Source organism: Muscardinus avellanarius, assembly GCF_963383645.1.
Source record: "Muscardinus avellanarius genome assembly, chromosome: 20".
In the NCBI taxonomy this organism is placed as follows: Eukaryota; Metazoa; Chordata; class Mammalia; order Rodentia; family Gliridae; genus Muscardinus; species Muscardinus avellanarius.
The window spans coordinates 8,108,554-8,135,605 of record NC_137806.1 but is presented as its reverse complement, the minus strand read 5'-3'; the positions used below and the strand labels follow the sequence as shown (position 1 = coordinate 8,135,605).

The following is a 27,052-nucleotide window of genomic DNA, read 5'->3' as shown; positions in this document are numbered from 1 at the left end:
TTTCATTCGTTCATTCTTTTGTTCTTTCGTTCTTTCTTTCTTTCTCTTGCAGTACTGGGGATGGAACCCAGGGGCATTCTACCTCTAAACTATAACCTCAGCCCTATTCTTTATTTTTCATTCTTTATTTTGAAACAGGGTCTCACTGAGTTGCAAAGGGCCTCACTAAGTATCTGAGGCTGGTGTGAACTGTGATCCTTCTGTCTCAGTCTCCCAAATGCTGGGATTACAAAAATGTGCCACCCCCACCCCCAGCCCAGCAAGACCCCTTTTCAAAAAATAAAAAAGGGCTGGGGGTGTAACTTGGAGGTAGAATGCCACTGTGTTTAATCCCCAGTGCCTCAAAAACAAAACAAATAACCCAAACAAACAAACAACAAAAAACCCTAAGGGTATGCACTTAAATATTATTTTATATTGACATATTTTAAATGATTGCTATTTTACCAGTACATTTCATCTATCACTTTCTTAATATCATGCTAAAGTTCTGAACAAAGAAAAGTCTTAGCAATTAGTCAACACTTTCTAGATCGGCAGGTGAAGCAAATCCCGAACTTGCCCTCTGCTCCCAACCTGCTGAGACCCAGGGGACCATTTCCAGGAGGAGGAGGAGGAGAAGCCAGAGGGAGCAGAATGAGCTGCAGAGACGGGGACTAGTGTTTGCGGACCGACCTTGGTATCTTGAAGAGCGCTCTCATGGGGTGCAGGTCGGCTAGTGGAGGATCCCCATCGCCCAGCTCGATGGCCGTGATACCCAGGGACCAAGTGTCACATCTGGCATCATAGGTGGTGTCCAATTGCTGCTCACATGCAATCACCTAGACAGAGCAGGCGGGAGGTGAAGTGTGTGACTTTAAGAAGCCCGGGCACAAGGCTGAGAACTAAGCCGAAGCATTCAAACAGGGCACATATGATAGCGACAATAAAAAAAGGTAGCGCTACGGGAGAAAGAGAAGAGGTCAAATTGTGACGGACAGCAGCGATTTTGTTCTGAGAACAGAACCAACCCGACAGGTTTGCAAATATAAGGGAAGAAGTCCAAGAAAAGGATTTGTTTTGAAAATGTAAAGCTAAAAGTGGAAAGAAGAAGTGTCCCAAATGGAAGAGGAGGGGGTCACAGGCATGTTGGTAGTCACTCAGGGAAGGCTAATGAGAGAATGGAGATATCCACCTGGGCAGAGAGGAAGTGTGCATCTCTAAAGAGTTAAAAGTGAAGGAAGCCGCTGGGCATGGCGGCACATGTCTAGAATCTCAGCACTTGGGGCTGAGATGGGAGGACCGCACATTTTATCTCTACAGAGCCATTGCAAATGTAAAAGTACATACATAGGAACTTTCCATTCGGTTACCTATCTTTGACTTATGTCGCCAACCTTATTTTTTTCTTTCTAGTAAAAAGTCAATTGATTTTTTTTGCGGCTTTACGCATGGGGTCTGAGAGCATCTCCTCACAGGTTCGGGTGCACGTAGGTCCCAGTTTGCCTGGGACTTTCCTGGTTTGTGTTTGCTGATCTGGAATCTTCATAAATACCACCCCAGGGCATTCCCAAGACGTCCTGATTCCCACAGTAAGCCGTGTGGTCACCAGCCACAGTCTCCATTAATTGTGACTCCTTTATCTTGGCATACATACACTCCAATTTGGAAAGGACGGCTTCATATTGATATGCTGCCTTGGGTGCAGACTTAAATTTTAAAAAGTCAAATCAAGGGTCTTGCTTTTCAATTGACAAATGATCTCACCAGGCTTGCCTCCAAGGCCCTAAAAACACCGACCTACTTGTTATTATGGTGACTATACTTATATTTGTTTATCTATTGATTTTGACTCCTTAGAAGCAGATCATTGATGGCACAGGGGTGGTATATACAAGATATCTTAAAGATAGTTATTAAAAAGATGTTCTTTAGGATTAGAAAGTACTTACTACAGAGATATGGATATAATATGCACAGACTCTTGAGCAGGTATTTATATAACAACTTGAAAAACCTGCAATGAGCATTTTTTTCTTCTCTATAATATCTATTAGTTTGCTAGTCAGAAAAGATCTTTCAAGAACTATTTGTGCTAACTTAAATTTATTAATAATAAGCCGGGCATAGTGGCGCATGCTTGTAATCTCCACACTCGGGAGGAGACAGGAGGATCGCACCAGTTTGAATGCTAGCCTCGCTGGCTTAAGAGACCCTGTTTTCAAATAAAAATATAAAATAGGTCTGGGAGTGTAGCCTGGAGAAGGGTTTCCAGGAACCCCAGTACCACCAAAAAAAAAATTATTAATAATAACATAAAATAATTACTGTCCAATAATTTCATATTAAAAGTTATTTTTACTAAATAGCAAATTAAATATATAATGGCTTTATGACTGTAAATTAACATAAAACATATATCCAGGCTATTTATTATAAAAATAGAATAATTATCATAGGATGAATCATATTAATTATTAATACATGAAGACAAGATGCAATATTTGGCATATAACTGCATAGAACTATATTTTTACTAACTTTTCATTTATGTAAATTTTTTGTAAGTTTTCAAACCACTAGTGATATAGCAAAGTCTAAAACTCATTTGTGAATCTCTTGGTTGGTTTTGTTCTTGCTTATGTGATTTCCTATTTTTATTCTAAGATCTAGTCCCTAGAAGACATTTTTAAAACTTCTTTTTTTCTTTTGTGGTCCTGGGGATGGAACTCAGGAGCCTTCAAGCTACACTGCATCCCTCTTTTATTCTTAGACGAGAGAAGTTTTTAATCTATTGGATTTTTAGAAAGTTTATTAAAGTAATTTATTCTCTCTCCACATTTCATATTAAGTTTACATTTTAACTTTTTAACAAGTAATAATTGAATTAGTATTCAAATAGATAAAGTGCACCAGGATTTAATCTTCAAATAAATTTAATTAGAAGATTTTGCAGTATTAATATAGTATTTGAATGACTTCTCCTTTATCTCCCTAGACGATTATAGATAAATAGCAGAACTTCTTCCGAGGGCTGCAGAGAGATTTTTAAAAAATAAATATTTTGTATTGATAAGCATAATTAAAAGGATTAAAAGCATTCAATAGCGCCTGTGTGGGGAAACTGTGATTCTTGAGATCGTTTTCCCTTAACGATTTTGGCAGTTTATCTACAGATTCTCTAATGTATTGTGGAAAGAGCCTAGGAAAGCTGACCCTGGGTCCAAGGTGGGCGGCTTAAAGTGAAAATGCGTCACCTAGGTTGATGGGCTAAAATCTGATTTAACAAAGCTCAGCGTTCTCGTAGTTTTTCTATTACAGTTTTTAAAAACAAATGTGAATATATATAACACAGATACACTAAGCAACTACAAGTAAATTTAATGAAAAATTAAAACTGCAAGTAATGTCTTTATATCATCTTGCTTACTCTAGCTCATTCTACTTTTAATTTTTTGTTTTGTTTTATTGTGCTGGGGATTGAACTCTGGTGGATTCTTCCTCTGAGCTAGCCTGCCAGCCCTGTTTTACTTTTTATTTTGAAACTGGGTCTCACTCAGTTGCTGAGGACCTTGCTAAACTGCTGAGGCTAGTCTCAAACCTGCAGTCCCCCTGTCTCAGCCGCCCAAGTAACGGGGTTTCAGCCTGGGCCTCCATGCCCGGTCCACCTTCCAGTGGTACATACATTCATTCACAGCCCATTAAAGGAATCCTCTTGTGTTTCTCCTCATACACAGAAACATCTCACATTAAAATAACACAACTGGCCAGGCATGGTGGCTCACACTTATAAAACCAATATTTGGGAGGCTGAGACAGGAGGGTTATAGGTTCAAGGGCAGCCTCAGCTACTTAGTGAGGCCCTCTACAACTCAGTGAGACCCTGTTTCAAAGTAAAAAATAAAAAAAGAACTAGGGTGTAGCTCAGAGGTGGAATGCCCCTGGGTTCAATCCCCAGTACTGCAAACAGACAAACAAACAAACAAACAAACAAAAAAAAAAACACAACTGACATTTTCCAAAACACTTTTCGAGACAGAGTACACATGAAAAGAAAAGTCAGAAAGCTGTTTCTGGGGAAATTCCGTCTGACCTCAGGAGCCATCCAGAATGGCGTTCCCACGGACGTATTTCGCCGGTGCCGGGTGCTGGTCAGCTGTGCAGACACACCTGGAAGGAAGAGAAAAGATTCCGTTTTGAATCTATTCCTCAAGTAAAGAGATTCCAATGCTATCAAACCTCTTCCAGAAGAATATTAAGATCCTGTTCCCTCAAGGTTTCTACTGGACTTGAGCTTTAATTTAAAGGATCTTTCTGTAAGTCAAAGTACCAAATGGTCTCTTATTTTCTATTCTCTCTCTCTCTCTCTCTCTCTCTCTCTCTCTCTCTCTCTCTCTCTCTCTCTCTCTCTCTGGTGTGTGTGTGTGTGTGTGTGTGTGTGCATGTGTGTGTGTTACTGGGGATTGAACTCAGGGTCATTCTACCTCCAAGGTACACCCCAGCCTTTTTTATTTTTATTTTGAAACAGGGTCTCGCTAGACTGATGAGTCTCACTACTTGTTGAGACTGACCTTGAACCTGGATCCTCCTGTCTCATCCTCCTAAGTACCGGGATTACAGTTATGTGCCACCATGTCCGGTTTTATTTTGTATTATTATTATTATTATTATTATTATTATTATTATTATTATTGGTGGTACTGGGGTTTCTGGAAACCCTTCTACCTCTGGGTTACACTCCCGGACCTATTTTTTAAAATATTTTTTTATTTGGAAACAGGGTCTCTTAAACCAGCGAGGCTCCCAAGCGCGGGGATTACAAGCGTGCGCCACCACGCCCGGCCCTTTATTTTGTATTTTTATACTAAGATCCTGCCCATGCCTTAGACCACAATTCAAGTTTCCCCAAGTTGCCTTTGAATCTCCATTTCCTCTGATGTCCTACAATTTGAAACTACTTTTTCTAAGGTATGTTAAATACTTTCGGATGAAATGGTTACTTGATTAGTGTGTATTTTCCTCTCTCTTCCAATGACGAATTCCAGTATATCTGAGAATGTTTTAGTAGGTGAGCTATAAGTATGCACAAAAGCATTTTCCATCTTTCAACCATGGACAAATCACATGTGATCTAATTGGAATTTCAAATTAACCATATCTATTTAAACCAACATTATTAATAGAATCAGTTTTGTTATTTAAGATTATTTTTAACTGACTCATAGAAACATAAAAATTATACATACTGATGAGGAATCGTGCGATGTTTCAATACAAGCACACATTGCATAACATTCAAATCAGGGTAAGCATATTTGTCTCTTCAAACATTTCTTTATGGTGAAAGCATTCACAATCATTTCTTCTAGCTTTTCAAAATACACCGCCTGTTACCTTTATCTACAGTCACCTGAGAGCGTCCCACCCCTGTAATCACACATCGGCTTCCCACCGCTATCTAGGGCCGGTCTTTTCCCTTCAGTGTTTGCAAACTGAAGGGCTACAGTGATGTTTGTGTAACCAAATATCCCCACCAGTCATCCCATGGCTTCTACCTTGTTAGACGCAGTCATCCCTTCCCTCAAGAGAATTTGGAATAAAGAGCCTCCTCCCCATTTCCACACTCTCGTCCTCATGCCAGGGGTCTGGCTACCTCTGGGTGCCAGTGCTCCTGCACTTCACCTGCTCTGGACTCGATGGCTGAGACCCCAGCTATGACTCTTTACTTCCTGGCTTCTCTGCATTGCCAAATAGCTCCCAGATGGCACATTTGCTTATCTGTTAAGCTCAGTAGGGAAAAAGGTTCGCAAGTTCAAGGACAGCCACAGCAAGTAATGAGACTCTCATCAACCTAGCGAGACCCTGTTTCCAAATAAGAAATAACATCGGGCTGGGGGGCGTAACGTGAAGGTAGAATGCCTCTGGGTTCAACCCCCAGTACTGCACACACACACACACACACACACAAAGTTTGTTACTTGAAAGATAAAACATCTTTATAATGTCATTTTTCCATTTCACAGGCAATATTTAACCAGTGTTTGAAGCCCCTCCCTTAAATATTTTCTAACAGAGTACCTGAAGAAGAACTCTGGGTACTTTATATCATTCTTTTTCAAAACATACCCTATACTTCCAGTCCAGGCATTTCACGCAAAAATAGTAAAATATTTTGGCTATTTTTCCCCTATGAACTAAAAGCAAAGTGAGAAAACTTGGATTTTTATGTTAATATCAAAGTATAGCAATTTGTTGATATAAAGGGGAGAAATAAATGGATTTTAAAAGAAAATTTAATATAAATTTGGTTTAAACTTTCTAAAATTTATTCTAGGCTTTTCAATAACTTCTGAAAAATATTAAATTATATTTGACCCCTGGTGACTATTTTTTGTTTCAATTTTATAAAGATAATTTCAGAATTCTGATGTCATTTAAATGAGATAAAAAGAGAACCAGAAAACCTTGACAACCGAATAAAAATTAAATTTCACTCCTGGCAGAAAAGTGACATTTTAAACGAATCATTTTTTTTCTTCTTCCTAAAGATGAAGATTACATCACTAGAACTGACATTTTTCGACAAGTAGTCATGTTCTGGTGTCATGATTTACAGACTCTCGTGGATGGGAAGGATCTTTTTTTCCACATTCCACAGAAGATACACGAGAGAAAATGCCAACAGTAGATTTCTAGGTGTGTGGCACGGTGCCCAAAGCAGACTGTCGCTCTGTTTCTTGGAAATACACATTTTGAGTGGAGACACTCAAGGATGGATGGAAGCAGCTAGAGCTAAGTTAGGGGAAGCGAGGCCCTGGGGTGGGGAGGGGGACGCCCCGGAGTCCAGGCCCACGGGACCTCTGTGCTCAGCAGGACAGATCCACAGCTTTCCTCTTGATCTTGTGGGCCACCAGCGCCATTTGCAGGAGCCTTATCTAAGCTGTTCAGAATTCTTTTCACTTATTAAAGCCAAAGAACCATGAACTTAAAGCCTCGGGGACTTGACATCTAAAAGAGTCAATTAACAAGGGCAATAGCCAAGCATGAGTTTATAAAGGCTGAAAGTCACTGGGCTTGATATTTATTGAGGTTGAATTATATTTACAGATTTATATTAATATAAGATTAAAATTGTTTTAAAGCAAACATCTGTCCTTCAAGATCTTTAATCAAACATCCTGAACAATAAGAACCTCTTGAGTACATATACCGTAAGGCAAAACAGACATACTCATATATACAATTATAGACCAATATTATCGACCAACATAGAGATATACATTAAGAAACTTTTTTGTGGTATTGGGGGGATGGAACCCAAAGGCATTCTACCTTCAAGCTATTTTATTTTATTTATTTTTATTTTATTTATTTTTATTTTGAAACAGGGTCTCACTAAGTTGCTGAGGCTAGCTTTAATCCCGTGATCCTCCCGTCTCAGCCTCCCAAGTGTTAGAATTTCAGACATGCGCCCCCATGCTTGGCCATCAAGAAATACCTGGCTGTCAATGATTAATGACAATAATTTTAAAGGAAGAGATTAAAATAATAACCTAGTAGAGGTATCAGCGTTTCTTTCTGAACGCCAGTGGTGCTTTGCACACAGCCTGGTACTGATGCTCCCTTCAAAGACCACTGGCCTAGAAGGTGCTGGGGTGATGGATTAAAACACCTCTGGAGCCTCAGACACCACTTGGTGTAAAAGATGACGAATGTGGGAGTAAATGGAAGGACAGAAAGAAACATTCAGCCCAGATGTGAAGAAGGAAAACTTAAAAACCCAAATTAAGTGAAGAGTGCAAGCAGGTAGGGTAAGAAATATTTTTAGGACATTAGATGATTATCACAATCAAAGCAGGACACGTATCCAACTTGATAAGTGTGACAAAAGAAGGCATTTTCTGAATTCCTTATTTTTTAGGTGCTTCTGCAACACCTGTTAGACCTCAAGCTCTCTTTACCAACATGACCAAATTGATTCAGAGGTAAGTGGTGACTTGAAATGGTAACTTGTACACTTTCAGGTTAATAAAATTAATCTGAGAGAAAAGCCACTTTCTTGAGGACAAATGGCATTTTTACTTTGCATAAATTCCCACAAGAAAAATAGCTAAGCAGCTGGAGAAATGCAAAACTCGATTGAAAATGATTGACGTCAATGACTTTTAAAAGCCACAGGGATCCAACGGATGAGTTCGGTAGCCTTAGGAAGTAGGAAAGATTAGGGAAATCATTTCGTCCAGAGAGTAACTAATAGAATAAGTCACCAAATAAGTAGTTACATAATCATCTCAGGAGACAAGATGCTGACGGGTGGAAAATTCCAGGCAGAAAGTTGGGATAGGGAGAGGATATGGAAAAGAACAGGAGGCCCCAAAAGAGATCAGGATGAACAGAGAACAGGCCAGAAGAGAGGGCAACAGTCAGTAAAAGCCCAAGCCACGGGGCATTACAGAGGCTCCAGTTAAGGCTCCTCAGCCTTTGGCCATGCTAGGGAAGGTTCAGACTATTTCAGGCCAGTCCAGCAAGGCTTCCTGGGCCGTTTGGTGGCTGTGCAGCCACCCTCTTCCCTATTCCATAACCTGCTTCTAGGGAGAGGAGTATGCAGCTTCTGTGCACGTGGGGCCTTAGGGAGAGGGCAGAAATATTAAATACCTGGTTTCTAAGACAACTTTAGAGATTCTAATTTCCTAAAATCTATACAGAAAAACTCTTTAAAACAAAACACTATGGGAATGAGAATTGAAATGATAAACATATAGAATTGTGTCAATATGAAGAGTTCATAAAACATATGGCACCATCTAATCATTGTGTTGATGGGTTTAAGATATTAGGATGGTTAATATTTTGTGTCCACTTGGCAGGACCACAGTACATATTCAGTCAAACATTATTCTGGATGTTTATGTGAAGGTGTTGTTTTATTTAATGATGTAAGGGAAGTATAGAAATAGCCACTTTTGATATATAAACAGAATGCAATATCTGAGAATCTTATTTAAATAGTATTTGGTAAACACGTAAAATGCTCAAGTTAATATATTTCAAAACCACTGTTCGTCGCTAGTAAACTGATTATTAAAATGTGCCTTTAAACAAATTCTTTTCTTTCTCTAACCTTTGTTCCTTCATTACTAATTGAGAAGACTGGAATAAATCAATAATTATTACTGTTGGGTCAAACATTACTCTGTGCATCTCATGAAGACTATACCCTTTGTCACTAGGATGTTCAAATTCCTATTTTATGAACATCCGAAGGGGATTAAAATTTTTCTGCCATTCCTGTACTTAACATATCAAATGATATGCTAAGTTTCCTGCAGCTTTAATACTCAGTGAGTACATGAGATGACTCAGGGTGCTGGCTCATTCCCACCACCTCTCCCTGCATGATTTCCCTTGAAAATCCATCCTGGATCCAGCCCACTTGGCTCTAGATCTCCCCCTTTCTTTAAGACTTAACTCGGGCTTGGCTGTGACTCAGTGGTAGAGAGTGTGCTTGTGTGTAGGAAATGGGGCTCAGCCTTGTGTGGGAGAAAGCACCGTGCCTTTTCTAAACAGGTCAAGATCTGCTTGCTGCCTGCTCTTTGGAGTTGGGCATATGAATTATGTGCCTAGAGCTGTCTATACCATTTAATTCCCCCCACCATGCAATGGATGCAATGGAAAAGTCCAGGGCCTTGCACTTGCTAGACAAGTGCTCTACCTACGAGCCGCACCGTTTAGTTCTGTAGAGCCATGCTCCTAATCGGGACCTCAGTTGTAGATGGTGTCATTTCAACCTTACAGAAAAGTTGGCAAACAAAAAGGCAAAGTACTTTCCCCCCTGAATCCTTTGGTAGTAGGTGGCCTGCGAGATGACCCTTCACCACTGAATAGTTTGCAAACAAAGACATTCCTCTACACAACTATCGAACCAGAAAGTCCAATACCGATACATTTCTATTATCCAATCTACAGACCTATTCAGATCCCACTGATTATCTCAAATGTGTCCTTTACAACAATAGCAACAACCACCACAAAATCGACCCAACATTCATATTGTCTTTACTTGTCCTGTCTCTTTAATCTTCAATTCCTTCTTGAATTTCATGACGTTGGCCTTTTTTTAAACTTTCAGGCCAGTTATTTTATAACTGTTGCCCAATTTGGGTTTGGTGGATATCTTTCATGTTTTGTTTTTGATGGGAATATTGTGGACAATCCTGAGCCTTCTCATTCAACTTGCCAGGTGATGTGGCTTTCACTTGTCCCATTACTGGTTAAGTTCACTTTGGCTACTCAATTAATGGTTGCCTGCCAGGTTTTCTTTTGTAATTAATAAATATTATGGGTAGGTAATTTATGACTATAAGACTATCCTATATCTAATAAAAACTTAACCTACTAGTGTTAGTATCCGTTAACATTTGGGGCAAATTAATTATTTCTTTGATGGCTGCCTATAAATAGTGACAATTAAAATTTTATTATTTCTTTTACCTTTATAACTAGCATTCTTTTTTGAGGAAAAAGAATGCTTCCTTTCATTCATGTGTTTATATATGAATATAACAGATATATGAATATATATGAATACACACATATATATGAATACACACATATATATTTGTATGTATAAATGTATATATAAATCAGTATGAATTAATGGATTAGTGGATTTTTATTTTGTTCAATAAGTTAGCATCATTGCCATAACCATAATCGTTATTTTGACGTTCAAAGTGTCTCATATCTGGTCCGCAAGAATTGTTTGAAGTTGGTATCTGTCCTTTGACAAATCTTTATGATTCTTTGAGTATTTTTTAACTTTCTGGGCAAAAATGAAGTTCCAGGCTGTCTTATGTAGTCTAAAAATCAGCCTTCCCCCGAGAATCCTTGCTTATTTTTAGTCGAGAGGTGCATTTCTACCCCAAGAGCTAAGTGCTGGTGTGCTTTGTCTTGGGATGTCAATGCCCAAGGCCTCATGATAGAAACAGCCAGGGAATCTGTATACACAGACACATGGCCTGCACATACCACATTTATGTTTATACAAACTGAAAACCGTGATTTGACATTGCACCTCCAATTCTGACCCGACATCACTGGGTTCAGTTTTCTCCCTTTTTATATTTCGAATTCTTTTTTCTAAGAGTAAAAGCCTGGCTCTCAGGATCCGAGTCTATTTCTTGAGAGCATGAAGACCCCAACTTTACACCTCCAGCCGAATCTCTATGCTGAAGTCACCCTCACCTTACACGGCTCCCATGACCTGCCTGGGATCACCCCTGGCACCCCAGGAGGATGCTCTTTCTCACCCTACTTGGGGACCCAAGACCCCCCCCCCCCCCAGCACGACCTCTTTCACACCCTGCCGGGTTCCAAACTGTTTGCTGAGCTGCTCCCCCTGTACCCCCACTTGCTTGTCCCACTAATGGCTTGAGTACTGAATCGTTCAGCAAGAAAGGAAGGAATAACTTCTTTGTGTTCCTATTCAGGTGCAGCTGGCCCTGGATGCCCAAAAGTGGGTTATTAATGCATGAGTCACAACTTTTCTTTGACCTACATGATGCATTGGGGATTTGGTCTAAAATGGGGTGCATGGGTAATAAGAGATTTCAAGCCATAAAATATGCTGTCATAAGAACCATGTCTAAATAAATCACAAAAAGTACACTCTGTACTTCTGTATTGAAGTGTTAACTCTCCTATTAGAAATGAGGCTCCCCAGGGAGAAACCCATAGAAACGAGGACTGAGGGCTGCCCTTTAATTTCAGCCTCTCTTAGATTTTCTATTTAAGATAAGGGCTGCTTTTCTAGACACTCGGTGACTTGCCTAAAGGGGTTTATCTCCTGGGAGGTCATATTATTTATTGACTGATCATGTACCGGTGACTGATAATGCATTTCATTAATAATGTTTACAAGCTCACTTGCCCTTTGCTCTCGGAGGTATCTGGTGGTTTTCTATAAAATTTGATCCCACCCAACAAAAAATAAGAGGTTTTCTTAAAGGCTGTATTCAACACTAGCGTTAGCAGACTGAATCTTGCTGTAATTAATTTACTTGATATTTAAGGTGATACTGAATCAGTTCTAGCACGGGTCTGTTTATTACTTTTCATTGGTTGTTGTATTATAACATCATACAGATATATGAATGCCATACTTACATTAAAATGCAAGTAGCTTAGCCGGGCGTGGTGGCGCACGCTTGTAATCCCCGCGCTTGGGAGGCGGAGACAGGAGGATCGCACAGGTTCGAAGCCAGCCGCGCTGGCATAAGAGACCCTGTTTCAAAAATATAAAATAGGTCTGGGAGTGTAGCCCGGAGGTAGAAGGGCTTCCAGGAACCCCAGTACCACCAAAAAAAAAAAAATGCAAGTAGCTTCCCAAATAGTATTAAACACCTGATAAGGAATTAAAGCTTGGAAAATTAGATAGGTAATTAAATTTGGAATTCCATCGAGAAACAGTATTTATTAAGCTATGGGGACTATTTGAAAACATCACGCTGGGGTTCAGCATGAACGAAACCCACAGCACCCAGCACCCGGTGTGCTCCTCTCGGGACCCCGCCCCACTCCCTCCCCCAGCCTAATATTGAACTTGGTACTGATCGCTTCTCGGGTGCACACAGGATGTTTTGAACGGATCCCCTCGATGGGTCTCCTCCTTCCTCACCCGCCTCCCACTCCATGTCCCCTTCTTCCCGTTTATTGAGGGTCTCTTTGGCTTCTCGGTTTCTCTCTGGCTTCCATGTTTGAGAGACAACCTACATCCCCGCACTCTCCGTGTTTGGCTAGTCTCTCTTAGCATCCTACGCTCTAGCTCCCCCCATTTTCCTGCAAATGACATAATATTGTTCTTCTTTGTGGCTGGTGAACAGGTTACAAGCTTGTTTATTTTTAAGCATAAAGAGGCACCGGGACTTCAGATTTTCATTATTTATTTATCATAGACCTACCAGGTAGAGCACTGAGTAGTAGGCCGTGTGGAAATAGTATCTTGCGGCAGTGATAATAAGTTAGATTTTCTGAATTATCACGTGTCCGTAAATAGCTAAGTAGCTTTTCTCTACCCGCTATTTGCTCTGTACAGCACCATCCTTATGGGGTAGAAACTATCCTTCTTCATGCTGATAGGTGAACAGATCGAGGTCCATGCTGATGATAAAGACATTGGCGTGGGAACTCCTCCCTGCCACACTGTGTTACTCGGCAGTTCTTATCAAGCACGTTCAACATGGCAGGCCACGCTGGCTTCTGGGGACCAAGCGGCAGACTGGACAGAAAGAGCTTGTGTTATGGTGCGGCCGAGAGCTTAGCAGGGCAGCAGCCACGTAAAACATGGTTACAACAAAGTCTGACAACTGGTTGGCTAGATGAAATGCAGGGGTTGGGGGTGCACTAAAGCGGCTCACAGAAGCTAGCGAGGTGCGGGGTAAGGGAAGGCTTCTAAACAGAGGTAGTAGCATGTCCACAAATGGTCAAAACTCCAATCCCTACTCTTGAATCCAGGCAGAAATCACCATTTCTTCACTGTGACTCTATTGCTGCTTTGACTCAAGTCTCCACCCATTGTCTGGGCCGGAAGTAAAGCCTGTCAGGCCCAGGGAACCTCCAGGTCCTTTCACACAGAGTTTAGTCTCTTTTGGATACTTGCTACCTTTCTCCAGTGGTGTCCTTCCTTCCCCTACAACACCTTGTGGCCGGGAGGAGAGGTAGGGTCCTCAGGCACGGTGGGCCCTGGCCTCTGGGGCCGTCTGGAGAGCAGGGTCCTTGGGCACGGTAGCCTCTCGCCTCTGGGGCCGTCTGCTTTTGTCCTTCTACTGGCCTCCCCTGCTGGCCTCTGCAGAGGGGGCCTCCTGAGACAGTGTTGCTCAGCGTGGCTCCAGTAGGTGCTGAGAATAAATACCCTGAGCTCTGGTCACACCTCTGATTCCTTCCGATCTGGCCCAGCCACATGCCCTGGGCCTCGCCACACAGCACTGTGTCCCCCGAGAACCCCCGCTAGACATGCTCCAGTTAGATTCTCGGTTACTTTTGGGTCTGTGCAAACTAGAAGGAAAGGTTTCGGGGGTAACCTTGCTGGAGTCTTTCCTCTGCCTACTCACTCTCCACTCGCAGATGGACAAGGACAAGGTGAGCACCCTCTGGACCGCAGCAAAATGGATGGGACTGGAGGCCATTATGTAGGTGCAGGAAGACATACAAAGAATGTTTCCATCATAGTTATAAGAATGTATAGTAATAAATTCTAGAGGCTGAGAAAGTAGGAGGAAGAGAGGGAGTTGGGATAGCAAGTATTATTATTTTATTTTGGGTGTACTGGGGATGGAACCCAGAGGCTTTCTACTTCCAGGCTATACCCCAGACCTATTTTATACTTTATTTGGAAACAGGATCTCACCAAGTTGTTGAGAGCCTCACCAAGTAGCTGAGGCTGGCTTTGAACCTGTGCAATCCTCCTGTCTTAGCCTCCCAAGTGCTGGGATTACAAGTGTGCACCATGCTACCCGGCTTATAATATATATATATATATATATATATATATATATATATATATATATATATATGGTACTGGGGTTCCTGGAAACCCTTCTACTTCCGGGCTACACTCCCAGACCTATTTTTTATATTTTTTTATTTGGAAACAGGGTCTCCTAAACCAGCGAGGCTGGCTTCGAACTCGCGCAATCTTCCTACTCAGCCTCCCAAGCGCTGGGATTACAAGCATGCGCCACCATGCCTGGATTATATATTTTTTTTTAATTTTGAAACAGGGTCTCACTAAGTTGCTGAGACCCTCAAGAAGTAGCTAAGGCTGGCTTCGAACCTGTGAAATCCTCGTGTCTCAGCCTCCCAGGTGCTGGGATTATAAGCGTGTGCCACCACGCCTGGCAGGATAGCAAGTATTAAAACACAGTAAGGCAGAAATAAGTTCAGGTGTTGTGTATAGCACATAGAAGGGACTACAGTTCACGACAACCGATTATATGTCTTAATTAGAATATTAAAGGCTCCCGATTCAAGGTAACAATAAGCAGACGGAGACGCTAGTTACCCTGATTCAAGTGATACCGGTTATATATAGGTACTGAAAAAGCACACAGAGCCACACTAATGTGGACAATTATTACACATTAAAACATTTTAGAAAATGTTCAAGGAGAGAAAAATGTTAGCCACTTTGACCATATTACATATTGTACACATGTAACGTACACATGTACATGTGTACATATTGTAACATGTAATCATACTGTACCCAGCATTTGGGAGGTGGAGGCCAGAGGATCGTGGTTCACAGACAGCCTCAGCTACTTAGCAAAGCCCTTGCAACTCAGTGAGACCCTGTTTCCAAAAAATAAAAAGGACGAAAAAGAAAATATATATAGGGCTGGGGGTGTCGCTTGGCAGTAGAATGCCCCGGGTTCCATCCTCAGTACCGAAAAAAAATTAAAATAAATAATAATAATAAAGAGCTTATCTTATGTCACTAGAGGAAACCATTGAATCAGAAAAGTGGCGTGCAAGGCATGTTTCCGGTGTTCCTGTCACTGCAGTGTGAGCGGGGAAGGGGAGTAGATGAGGAATTCAATAGAGGTGGCCAGAGGCCCACCAAGATGTGACAGCCGGGTCTAGCTGATGACGGGCAAAGATGAGAAGAAGAGCCCAGGATTCCTGACTTGTAGTTACAGGTGACTTTTCTAAGATGGGGAACTCGCTGCATAGCAGATTTGGGGGATGGATGAGGGAAAGAATTCCATTGTTGAAATTTTGAGTATGTGGTGCCTGACAGCCAGCTAAGATACTCAGCATCCCATAATGAGCTTGTGGTCTATTTTACGAGATGAGAAATTAAAATATAATTTTTTAAAAAATGCTTTACCTCTAGCAGTAGTCTATTCTGAAAATCTGATTTAAACATAAAATGGGCATTGATTTTTTAAATTAGATTCTGTGGTTTGTGGTTTACCACATCTTGTTCCTTCTGCCCTTAATAAGATTCAGTAAACATTCATACATCTGCTATCTTCAGTTGTTTTTTATTTTTCAGTACTGGGGATGGAATCCAGAGGCATCTACCTCTAAGCTATACCCCCAGCCCTATATTTTAATCTTTTTATTATATATATATATATATATATATATATATATATATATATATATATATATATATATATATATACATTGTAGTCAAACATCACAATGGAATACAAGACTTGTGAGGATATATAAGCACACATCATCCAATTAGCCTTTATCCTATCCCCATCCCATTCCTTCCCCCTCCCTCGATCCCATGCTTGATTGGTGATTAACTTTGATACATTTGTTTACGTACATAAAGAGTTTAAAAGAGATTCCATCCTCCCCCATCCCATTCCCTCTGATTGGTCACCTTAATTGCTCCTCTATAGAGTCCTCTCTTCAACTAGATCTCCTACTATTACCTATTTTTTCCTAGCTTTTGCATATTAGGAAAAGCATCTGTTTTTTCATTTTCTGTGATATTTCTCTGGGTATGCCGCATTGCCAGTTCCGATCCCATTCTTGATGGCCGCGGCACTGGCCTGGCCACCTGGAAGACTCTAATCCCGGCCTCGCTGGCTCCAGCACTGGCCTTGCCTCATGGCAGGCCCTGATACTGGCCTCACTGGCCCCGGCACCAGCCTAACCCCTCAGCAGGCTCTGATCCCGGCCTCGGAGGCCCCAGCACCGGCCTTGCCTCACGGTGGGCTCTAATCCCAGCCTTAATCTTTTTATTTTTTAAACAGAGTCTCGCTGAGTTGTGAAAGGCCTCAATAAGTAGCTGAGGCTGTTCCCAAACCGCAGTCCTCCAGTCTTTGCCCCCTGAATGCTGGGATTATAAGCGTGTGCCACCACGCCTGGCCTCATCTTCAGTTTTTAATTCATACAAAAACCCATTAGATCCCTGTCCTTTTACCATAGAGAAAGAAATAGAAGGATTATCTCATATGAAGAATAACATTTTGGTACTAGATACCAGGAATGCATTTAAGAGGGAAACTGGCTCTTTTTTCCAATTATTGCTGAAAAGAAAATCTACAAGTCAACTAACTTAAAGCCAATGCTCAGTCAGACATGGTGGCACACGCCTGTAATCCCAGTACTTGGGAGGCTGAGATAGGAGGATCATAGGTTTGTGGACAGCCTTAGCAAGTACTGGGACTCTCAGCAACCTAGTGAAACTTGCTTCAAAACAAAAAATAAAATTAGGCTGGGGTTGTATCTTAGAGGTAGAATGCCCCCAATTTTAATACCTAGTACCATACACAAAAATAAACAAGTAATTAAAGTCAGTGCTCTTATTTTTTTAGCCATTCAATTTATGACAACTTTTTTGGTGTATTGTAGCTGTATATAACTTATGACAATTTTATAAAAATAAGTATATAATAGAAGGTCACCTTATTTATTATCTAGGCATCATTTTTAATCTAATTTATTATGGAAGATATCCCAGGAAGTCAATTTCTCAAAGCTACTTGTTTGCCAAAGTTTTTTTTTTTAATGTCTGGAAAAGATACTCATTTATACTTGTTTGAAGAGTTTTCAATCTAGTCTGCATTCACTGCAGCCATGTTTTAGAGCAAGAGAATTATGAGATCTTAAATTAAATATCATATTCTTCATTTGAACATTAAGTATCTGTCTTAGCATAGAGCCAAAAATCTTCTCTGGGAAGAGTAACCGCCCTGCCCATGGAGCATTGAAGACTGCTCTGTGGTCGTTGTTACTGCTGTTTTAATTTCAAGCAGAATCCTTATTCATATTCTAACCCAGCCTGATTGTTCAAGCATACGGCTCTGAACTCAACTAGCAACACTGACTGGCTGTACTCCAGTTGAGAACCAAGTATTTGTGGCCAAACTCGTTGCTATTTGAACAGTTTGGTCAGAAAATCAATGTACATGTGCTGTGTATTGGAAGGACCTGCTACTCGTTCATTTCTCTCTGAGGGGTCTCTGAAATCCACTTCTGGGCTAAGCCAAAATATGAGTGTGCTATACATTTGAATATTAAAACAATTTAAAATTAATCTAAAGTGAATCAGTTACATCTTCTGGACTTCATTTTCTATAATGCAAAAAAGGGAAGGGTTGTTCATTCAACCTACACTCAATGAACTGCTGCCCCCAAGGCTCTAGGTCTACAAAGCTGACCAAGAACAGCCCGATTCTCAAAAACTCAGCCTGTCCATTCGTATCTCTAAGTTTCTTTGTTTCTCTACAAAGACCAAGAATATCATATAACGCTGTGATAAATTTAAAAACAGAAAAGCATACAAATGGTATAGAAGCACAAAATGGGAAACTTTTTTAGTGCAGGAAAAGGGAACAGAAGAATGTCTGAAGGGTGCCGAGATGACCCGGGATACTGTTACCTGCTCTCACAGGACTGTATTGGTAGGAATCAAACCAGAGAAAGTGTGGGAGTTCAGGGTGGAGGTTTCTCCAAACACTAGGAATGGAACCACATGACCCAGCTATCCCACTCCTTGGAATCCTTCCAAAAGAACTAAAGCCAGATGCTTTAGTGATACCTGCATATCCGTGTTTATAGCAGCAGGATTCATAACAGCCAAATTGTGGCACCAACCTAGGTGTCCATCAACAGAGGAATGGGGAAAAATGTGGGGCAAACACACTATAGGACTCTATTGAGCCATCAAGAAGAATCAAATTATGTCATTTGCAGGAAAATGAATGGGGCCAGATAATATCATGCTAAGTGAGATCAGTCAGTCTCAGAAAGTCAAGGGTTATATGTTTTCTCTCAAATATAGGAGCCAGAGAGAAATTCAGAAACCAAAGGGTCTTGAATAAAATGGGGAGGGAGGGAGGGAGGGAGGGAGGGAGGGAGAGAGAGAGAGAGAGAGAGAGAGAGAGAGAGAGAGAGAGAGAGAGAGAGAGGCATGCTAGGAGAGCGAGCAGAAGACCAGATATATGACGGTATCACTACCAGTCTTACTAACATGTACGAGGAGGGGGAAGGAGGGCAGAATGTGGAGTGAAATACACCAGGTGATGTGTGCACTGTATGAATGAATCACTTTAAATGTCACTATGACGTATAATATAGGCACACCAATGAATATTTTTAAATAATTGAAAATCAACCACCCAGATGAAGGGCAGGTTTACCAGCTAGGAAGCCTTTGGCTGTTGCACAGAAATCCCAAATTGGTTTAGTAAGTATTCGTTTAAATAAGTATTTGTTTAGTAAGTATGTATCTCACCCGACAAAAAGTTCAAGGAAAGATCAGGCTTCAAAGTTGATTGACTTAGCGGCTCAATTTTGGCAAGGACCCCCACTCTTCCTTCTCTTAGCTCTGCCCTTCAGAGGACAGGGAGCTTTAGTCACAAGAGGACCACACCAGTCTCAGGTATTGCCATGAGACACACAAGGTGTCAAGGAAGAAAGAGACCATCTTTCCCTTCTTAGGCGGGAGAAAACATTACCTAGTGAGCCTTGAAGATTTCCCTTCACATCTCAGAATCCTGGATTTGGACGTGTGCTCATCTATAAAGCAATCACTAGTAGGGGCCAGGAAGTTACTAAAATCACAGGCATAGGGTAATTATGTGGGATGCTGTCTACTTTGGAGGATAAACTACACATGTTGTTATTATATGGTTATGAAAAGCTAAGCTGGGTGGCCTAGAAGCTGAGAATCGCTCATTTGCCAAAATTTTCTATTTAGGGAATCTCTCATCTGTCAGATTATCTCTGTACTTCTTATCTCAAGAGATGCCAGGTTTTTCCCTATTTTCAGTGTCTAGAAAAATCAAGACTATTGGCAAACGATCAGATGATATCACACCACTTCATGATGCAGCTCAGGTTCGTGCAGCGAAACGAGACCTACCGAAATCCACCAGCTTGACCCCACCGTCAGTGGTCAGCAGAATGTTGTTTCCTTTCACATCACGGTGGATGGCTTTGTTGTTGTGTAGATGCTGTAGACCCTAGAAGTTGGGGAATTGCAATGACTTAGAGAAAGAGTCAAACCAAACAACCAACCAACCAAACAAATAAAAAACCCATTTTTCAGAGGATGCATGCATGTAAAATTAATAGCAAAGACATGAAGAAAAATCAACATTGTGACACTCATGTTTAGCAGTTAGCCAAATCATGGCTTCTCCAACTTTTGGCTAAGATTAAGTGTAGTATCAGTATGCCAAAACAAAGTGCATTTCCACTAAACCATTGTATATAATTATTTTAAGATACTGGCAACTAATAACCTGTTCCGAAAAAAATACATTTTCTACCGTCATCGTTAAGAAGACTGAGAAGCACACTAAAGAGATACGAATTCAGGATCCCGTTGATGCGAGGGAAGTGGATTTCTAATAGCAGGAATTAGCTGCCCTCGACATTTCAGACTTCGCATATAGTCTTGCATCAACAAATACTAATGCAGTGATATTTTTCTAAAAATAGAATCCACATTTTTATTTAATTAGAACCGCCTCATAATTGATGTGCCCAGAATTAAAAGCGCCTTACCATTAGTGCTTCACGCAAAATATACGCAATTATGGGCTCACTCATTCTTTCGCCGCTCTTCAGAAATCCCTTCACGAGATCCGTCACTGATCCCCCGTTGCACAGCTACAAAGGAATATTTCAAATATTAAAATGAATATAGTGCTTTAAATTCTTGTTATAAAAAGCTATCCTAAAACCAGCTTTTAAAAAATTGTCCCAATTTTTGGTTTTACTGTCTTCATCACCTTTATGGATTCACAAATGAAATGAACATAGAAACTTGTACCTGTTTTCCACTGCTTATTGCACTATAGTTTGCATATAAATTAATTTTAGGAGAGAATTTGGAGAAGCACTGGGGTTAATTTTTATAGAAGAGGAAAAAATGATGATTCTACAGATTATTTCAAAATTTCATGATTCATAGCTTAAAAGTTACAGTGATTTCTGATAGTTTATGTGATACTGTCAGAGAGTCTATGCCTCAGCACACAGCTATATACCATTTTATATGTGCACCATGTTTTTAATACTAGGGATTGAACACAGAGGCATTCTACCTCCAAGTTACACTCCTAACCCCTTTTAATATATATATATTTTGAAACTCGGGCTTGCTAAGTTTCTGAGGGTTTTGTCAAATTGCTATGGCTGACTTAAACCTGTGATCCTCTGTCTCGGCCTCCTAAGTACTGGAATTACAGGTGTGCACCACTGCACCCAGCTCTGTGCAGTAATTTAAGAAAAAAAATTACCTCTTTTTTGGCAAAATGTCAGCATACATTAAAGCGAGAATTACAAATAATATTTTACAGATGTTTAAAATATCATGTTTCCTATCTTACCTCCCTATTCTCTAAAAGCATGGAAAACTTAAATAAAAAGCAAGAAAGATGAATATGGTAGGGGGAATTTTTAACATCTGGGCCCTTCAAAGTTAAGTGACATTAAATCCCCCCCCAAATAAACTATCAAAGAAGCTACATTGTTTACGGAACAGATTAACACCAAGATTAGCAGTGAACAGGAGATGGGAGGTAACTAAATAAATGGTCCTGGACCCACCAGTCTTAACCAGCTGATGTCTGATCACCTAGACTTTGCCTTCAGCCATGGCCCTCCTCCCAGGGCTCTCGTTGGTCTCTGCGCCTCATCTGGATTTCCTGGACCTCCATGTCCAGCTGTCTTTGGTACCCACCCACCCATGCCTGCAATTAAATGAACCTCATCTTCCTGACCTTCTTCTAACTCAGTGCAGGTAGAGAAAGAAGATGAGATTAAGTATATTTTTAGCATTCTACTTTGAAACAGTGAATAGATTTTCCCAAATCCTCTTTCTGGTGTGATAATTAAATGTTCCTAGATGCCAGAAGCCTCCTGGCACATTATGGATTGGGTGGTGAGAGCTGAGAGGCGCCGAGCACTTTACTTGATGCCAGGCACAGTTCTAACCCATTTACATGAATTATCTCTAAGCCTCACTCTCTCTGAAGTAGTTATTATCATCTTCACATTAAAGAGGAAGAGACGGAAGCACATTGACAATTGGAGATTTTCTTCACTTTAAAAAAAAAAAAACTTCTTTCTGCTTATACAGAAATGTGCACAGCCTAGTCTTTGAACACCTGCATTTTTGTCTGAAGGGGAATACTTAGTTTGTTGCTTGTTTGTTTGTTTGCTTATTTGTGGTACTGGGGATTAAACTCAGGAGCATTCTGCTGCTGAGCTATACCCTCAACCATAATTTATTTATTGAATTTTATTTTGAAACAAGGTCTTACCAAATTTCAGAAGGCCTCAGTAGGTTCCCGAGGCTAGCCATGAACTTGCAATCTTCCTGTTTCAGCTTCCAAAGTGCTGGGATTGCAAATGTGTGCCACCACACCCTGCTAGGCGAATGTCCTTTATAGAAGCAGGGTCTGAGAATCTTTCTAAGCTCTTGAGGCTGGCTTTGAACCTGTGATCTTCCTGTCTCAGCCTCTTAAGTACTAGGATTGCAGTCCTGTGTCAATACACCTGGTAGCAGGAAGCATTTTAATGTTTTTTTTTTAAGTCACTCATTCTAATAACCATGGACACTATACTTTAATTGCTGAAGCCATTGCATTGGCTTGTAGAGCAGAAGGTAGAACCTCAGAGTTGATCGTGCACTGAAACACAGGTTTCAGCTGTTCTGAGATGTGGCTTTCTTCAGAAAGAGAGGACAATTATAGCCACACAAAACTGTGATGTGAGACATGATATCAATTCTGTAAGTCCATGAAGCTAGTGGCATTAAAATAAAAGAGAACAAATGATTCTATAATCTTCTATTTTATAGATCTAAGTAAACGTGGAAAAAGTACAAACATTTCCAGGCAGTGAAGTGGTAAGCAGGAGACCACAGAATAATAGGCCCATGTCAGCAGTGCGAACAGTTACCTTCTCATCAAAGGCGTAAAATCACAAACCTAGCTGGAAAGTGGAGTCCAGAGATTGGAGGGCAAAAAACAGTCTTTTCCCATTATATTTAAATTTGGTTGCTTAGATTATACCTGATAAATTCCCTATGAAAGTACCTTACAAACTACCTAAAAGTGACCTAAGCCATTCAATTAAGAAAGTAAAGTCCTACATATGCTCTATAATTAGCTTCTATTCTAATTTACTATTATAAGCATTTCTTTCCCTCTCTCTCTCTCTCTCTCTCTCTCTCTCTCTCTCTCTCTCTCTCTCTCTCTCTGTGTGTGTGTGTGTGTGTGTGTATTGGGGATTGAACCCAGGGTCATTCTATCTCTGAGATGTACTCTAAGCCTTATTTTATTTTATTTTATTTTTATTTTTTGGTGCTGATAATTGAACAAAGAAGGGCTATACCTCTGAGCTGTATACTCCAAGCCTTATTTTATTATTATTGTTGTTTTAAATTTTGAAACAGGGCCTCATTAAATTGCAAAGAGTCTAAGTACGTAAGGCTGACCACAACCCTGAGATTCTCCTGTCTCAGCCTCCCAAGTACTGGGATTACAGGCATGTGCCACCCTGCTTATCTAAATATTTCTTACAAATGATGAAGTACAATATTAGGAGGTATATAACTTCATTCCTATTTCCAATAGACACAGTCTTTTGCTTTTTCAAGACAAAAGGCACTTTTAACACAAACTCAAAATCATATTCTGAGCTTTGTATATACAAGGACTGGTGTAAGTTATGAAAATCAGATATGCAAATTTTCTTTGAAAGTATCAGAAGCCTTTTTCTTTAATGATTTCTATTATACTATTTGTTTTATATGTTCTAAAATTAAAAATAATTCATAAAAACTACATGTTTGAGGGTAAAAAACAAAAACTATATAAAATTACCAAGAGACAGTAACACTGAAATTAGACAAAACCTTCCTACCCTTTTCCCCCAAATCAGAAGACACCCCTGCATGATATCTCAGCAGGAGATCTCTTCCTCTATCTATAAACAGTAGTGAGAGGAGTAACAAAGAGAAAGGAGAGAGAAACCAGGCATGTTGATGCACACCTGTAGCCCCAGCTACTGGGGAAGCTGAGGATGGAGGAGCTCCTGAGCTTGGGAACTCCAGACCTGCCTAGGCAACATAGTGAGACCGCCATCACACACACCAAAAAATCACCAACCAACCAACCAACAAACAAACAAACAACAACAACAACAAAAGACAAGGAGAAAGGAAAACTTGACTTCCAGGAAGATGGTGACCGAGGGAAGCAGCGCATATCAGTCCTGCTGATGTTTGGTCTTCAATGCCATAACAACAGTGTTCTGACAAAGGAAAGAAAGCACCATAAATTTAAAAGAGCACACACACACACACACACACACACAAAAGCTAGAAGGCTGACCAGGGAGCATAAAAGGACCCTGCTCGCCTCCAATAGCTGCGGCCGGGAGCACTGCAGTGGCGCCATCTTGCCTCACCCAATCCAACTGCCAAAGACCCACAGGAAAACAACCAACGACTTAAAAGTAAGCAGCTACAGCTCATTGGAATTGTAAGCCATCAGTTCCTCCTGTGCAAACACAGGCTACAACTTCTAGCAGTGGAGGCCGAGCTCACCACACACTCCAGAGATCCAGACCAGTGCTCAACAACACCAGAAAAGAAACCCACCCGCCTTGCGGCTGTGGGCGCCACAGCACCACCATCTTGCCTAACTACACCTGACTCTGGAGAAGAACAGGAAAAAAACCAAGGACTTGTAGTAAGCAGCTGCAGATCATTGGAGTTGTAAGTCATCATTTCCACCTGCACAAGCACTGGCTACAACTTGCAGCAGTGGTGCCTGAGCTCACCACACCCTCTAGAGATCCAGAGCAGTGCTCAGCAACACCATAAGTGAAGCTGCCATCCCTGTGGGAGACCACACAGCATGGCGCCCCCAGGCGATAAACTCCTTGGGTATGAGACTTTGTGGTTCAACCTGGTGAGGTGGGGATGGAGTCTGATATTGGTCTAAGCAGAGACTCAGGGAGATTTAGCCTCTGCATCAGTGCAAAGTGTGTGTGTGTGTGTGTGTGTGTGTGTGTGTGGGAGACCTATGCTTAATGCTAGATCCAACTAGTAGGAACTCTTGGATCACCGCAGACCACCCAATCGTGGTGAATGGGGAGAAGTCACACCAGCCCAGCCCTAGGTGTGGAGAACAGAGACTCATACGTATACCCTGGATTTGGTCCCAGAGACACCTGCTGCTTATGCAGGCAGGAAAAGACTCTGGCTCTACATCTGTAGAAAGCATGGAAGGTGACCGACATGTAACACTGGATCTTGCCCCATTGATACTGACCATCTTCCTAGACTGAGAAAAACCCAGAGAGCCAGGCTTGCAGCAGAAAAGGTGGAGGTGGCACTTGGCATCTGCACACAGAGAGACTGCAGAGGCCAAGTCTGCTGAGTATTCATATATTTGTAGGGTTGTATTATTTTTCTTGTTGTTTTTGGGTTTTTTTTGTTTGTGTATGCTTGTTTGCTCTCTTACCCACCCCTTTCAAAAGCCTTTTCCTTGTACATACCTACTCTCTCTCTCCATCACTTTTCATTTTTTTTCCTTTCTTTGTCTTGTATTAAATCCACTTTATATCACTATCTGAAATAATCTACATTGGTTACTAGAATACAACATATTCACTGTCTCTAATCTATACTATATATTACCTTACCATACTCATGCTCTCATTCTATTTGACCCTATCAGTGGCTTTTCCCTATTCTTGCATTCTTTCTCACTCAACCTTCACTGTTGAATACAACACAACTTCCCCTTGGAGGAATAACAAAAACACAATGAGCTCCCACAACCCCTCTATAACAGAACCTGACAAAATAGAATTGCAGAGATCCCCAGAAGGACAAATTAGGAATGTAACTGTAGGAATTATACAGGACTTTTTTGTGTGTGTGGTACTGGGGGTGGAACCCAGGGGCTTTCTACCTCTGGACTATACTCCCAGACCTATTTTATATTTTATTTGGAAACAGGGTCTCACTAAGTTTCTGAGAGCCTCACTAAGTAGCTGAGGCTGGCTTTGAACCTGTGTGATCTTCCTGTCTCAGCCTCCCAAGCGCGGGGATTACAAGCATGAGCCACAATGCCTGCCTATACAGGACTTTTGAAAAAAATTAAGAGAGAGTCTGAAAGAAATAAAGAATAAAATCATTGAAGTTAAGGCATCAATTCAAACTATAAAAAGTAGATTAGACCACATGGAGAATAGCATCTTGCTCTTAGAGGATGACTACTCCAAGAACAAACACATAATATATAATTTAGAAAAAAATAATTCGACAGCATGAATTGGACACTTAAGATATATGGGCCCATCTTAAAAGAGCTAACCTAAGAATAATAGCCATAGAAGAGGGAATAGAAGGTAAAACTAAAAAGATTGACAATCTTTTCAAAGAAGTAATATATAAAAAATTTCCAAATATAGAACAAGAGGTTGATACACAGGAACAGTAAACTTATAGGATCCCCTTTAGACAAGATCAGAGAAAAGGTTCCCCACGCCACATACTAGTAAAACTGACCAAGGTAGAAGCCAAGGATAAAATATTAAAGGCAACAAAAACAAAAGACCAAATGACATTCATAAGCAAAGCAATTAGAATCGCTCCAGACTTTCCAAACTAAGTCATGAAAGCCAGGAGGGCCAAGAATAAAATATTCCAAACTCTGAAAGAAAAGACCTTGCAGCTAAAAATTTTCTACCTAGCAAAACCATCTTTAAAATTTGATGGGGAAATAAAAGCTTCCACACCAATGGTGTAGAGAGCTAGAGGATTATCAGAAACTACATTAAAAACTATACTCCAGCAAAATGGAAAACCTGAAAGAAACTGACAACTTTCTAGTTAAATATAACCTTCCTAAACTGAGTCAAGAAGATACAGAAAATTTAAACCAATCAATAGCAATCAAAGAGACTGAGGCAACAATAAAGAGCCTACCATTAAACAAAAGCCCAGGACCAGGTGGTTTCCCAAGTGAATTTTATAAAACTTTTACAGAAGGGTGAATCCCAATACCCCTCAATC

The 27,052-nt window shown here is 40.7% G+C and overlaps 1 protein-coding gene across 1 annotated transcript in view; it reads right to left on the bottom strand.

Annotated features, from left to right (window-relative positions):
- The window catches only part of MYO3A (myosin IIIA), a gene marked incomplete at both ends in the record, with an annotated part of 172,565 nt that overhangs the window by 129,237 nt on the left and 16,276 nt on the right, over nucleotides 1–27,052 (bottom strand). The window contains 4 exons of the mRNA XM_080717187.1: nucleotides 676–821; nucleotides 4,073–4,149; nucleotides 19,871–19,970; nucleotides 20,518–20,622. Coding sequence (XP_080573313.1) covers nucleotides 676–821; nucleotides 4,073–4,149; nucleotides 19,871–19,970; nucleotides 20,518–20,622 — 428 coding nt within the window. The remainder of the gene's footprint in view (nucleotides 1–675; nucleotides 822–4,072; nucleotides 4,150–19,870; nucleotides 19,971–20,517; nucleotides 20,623–27,052) is intronic.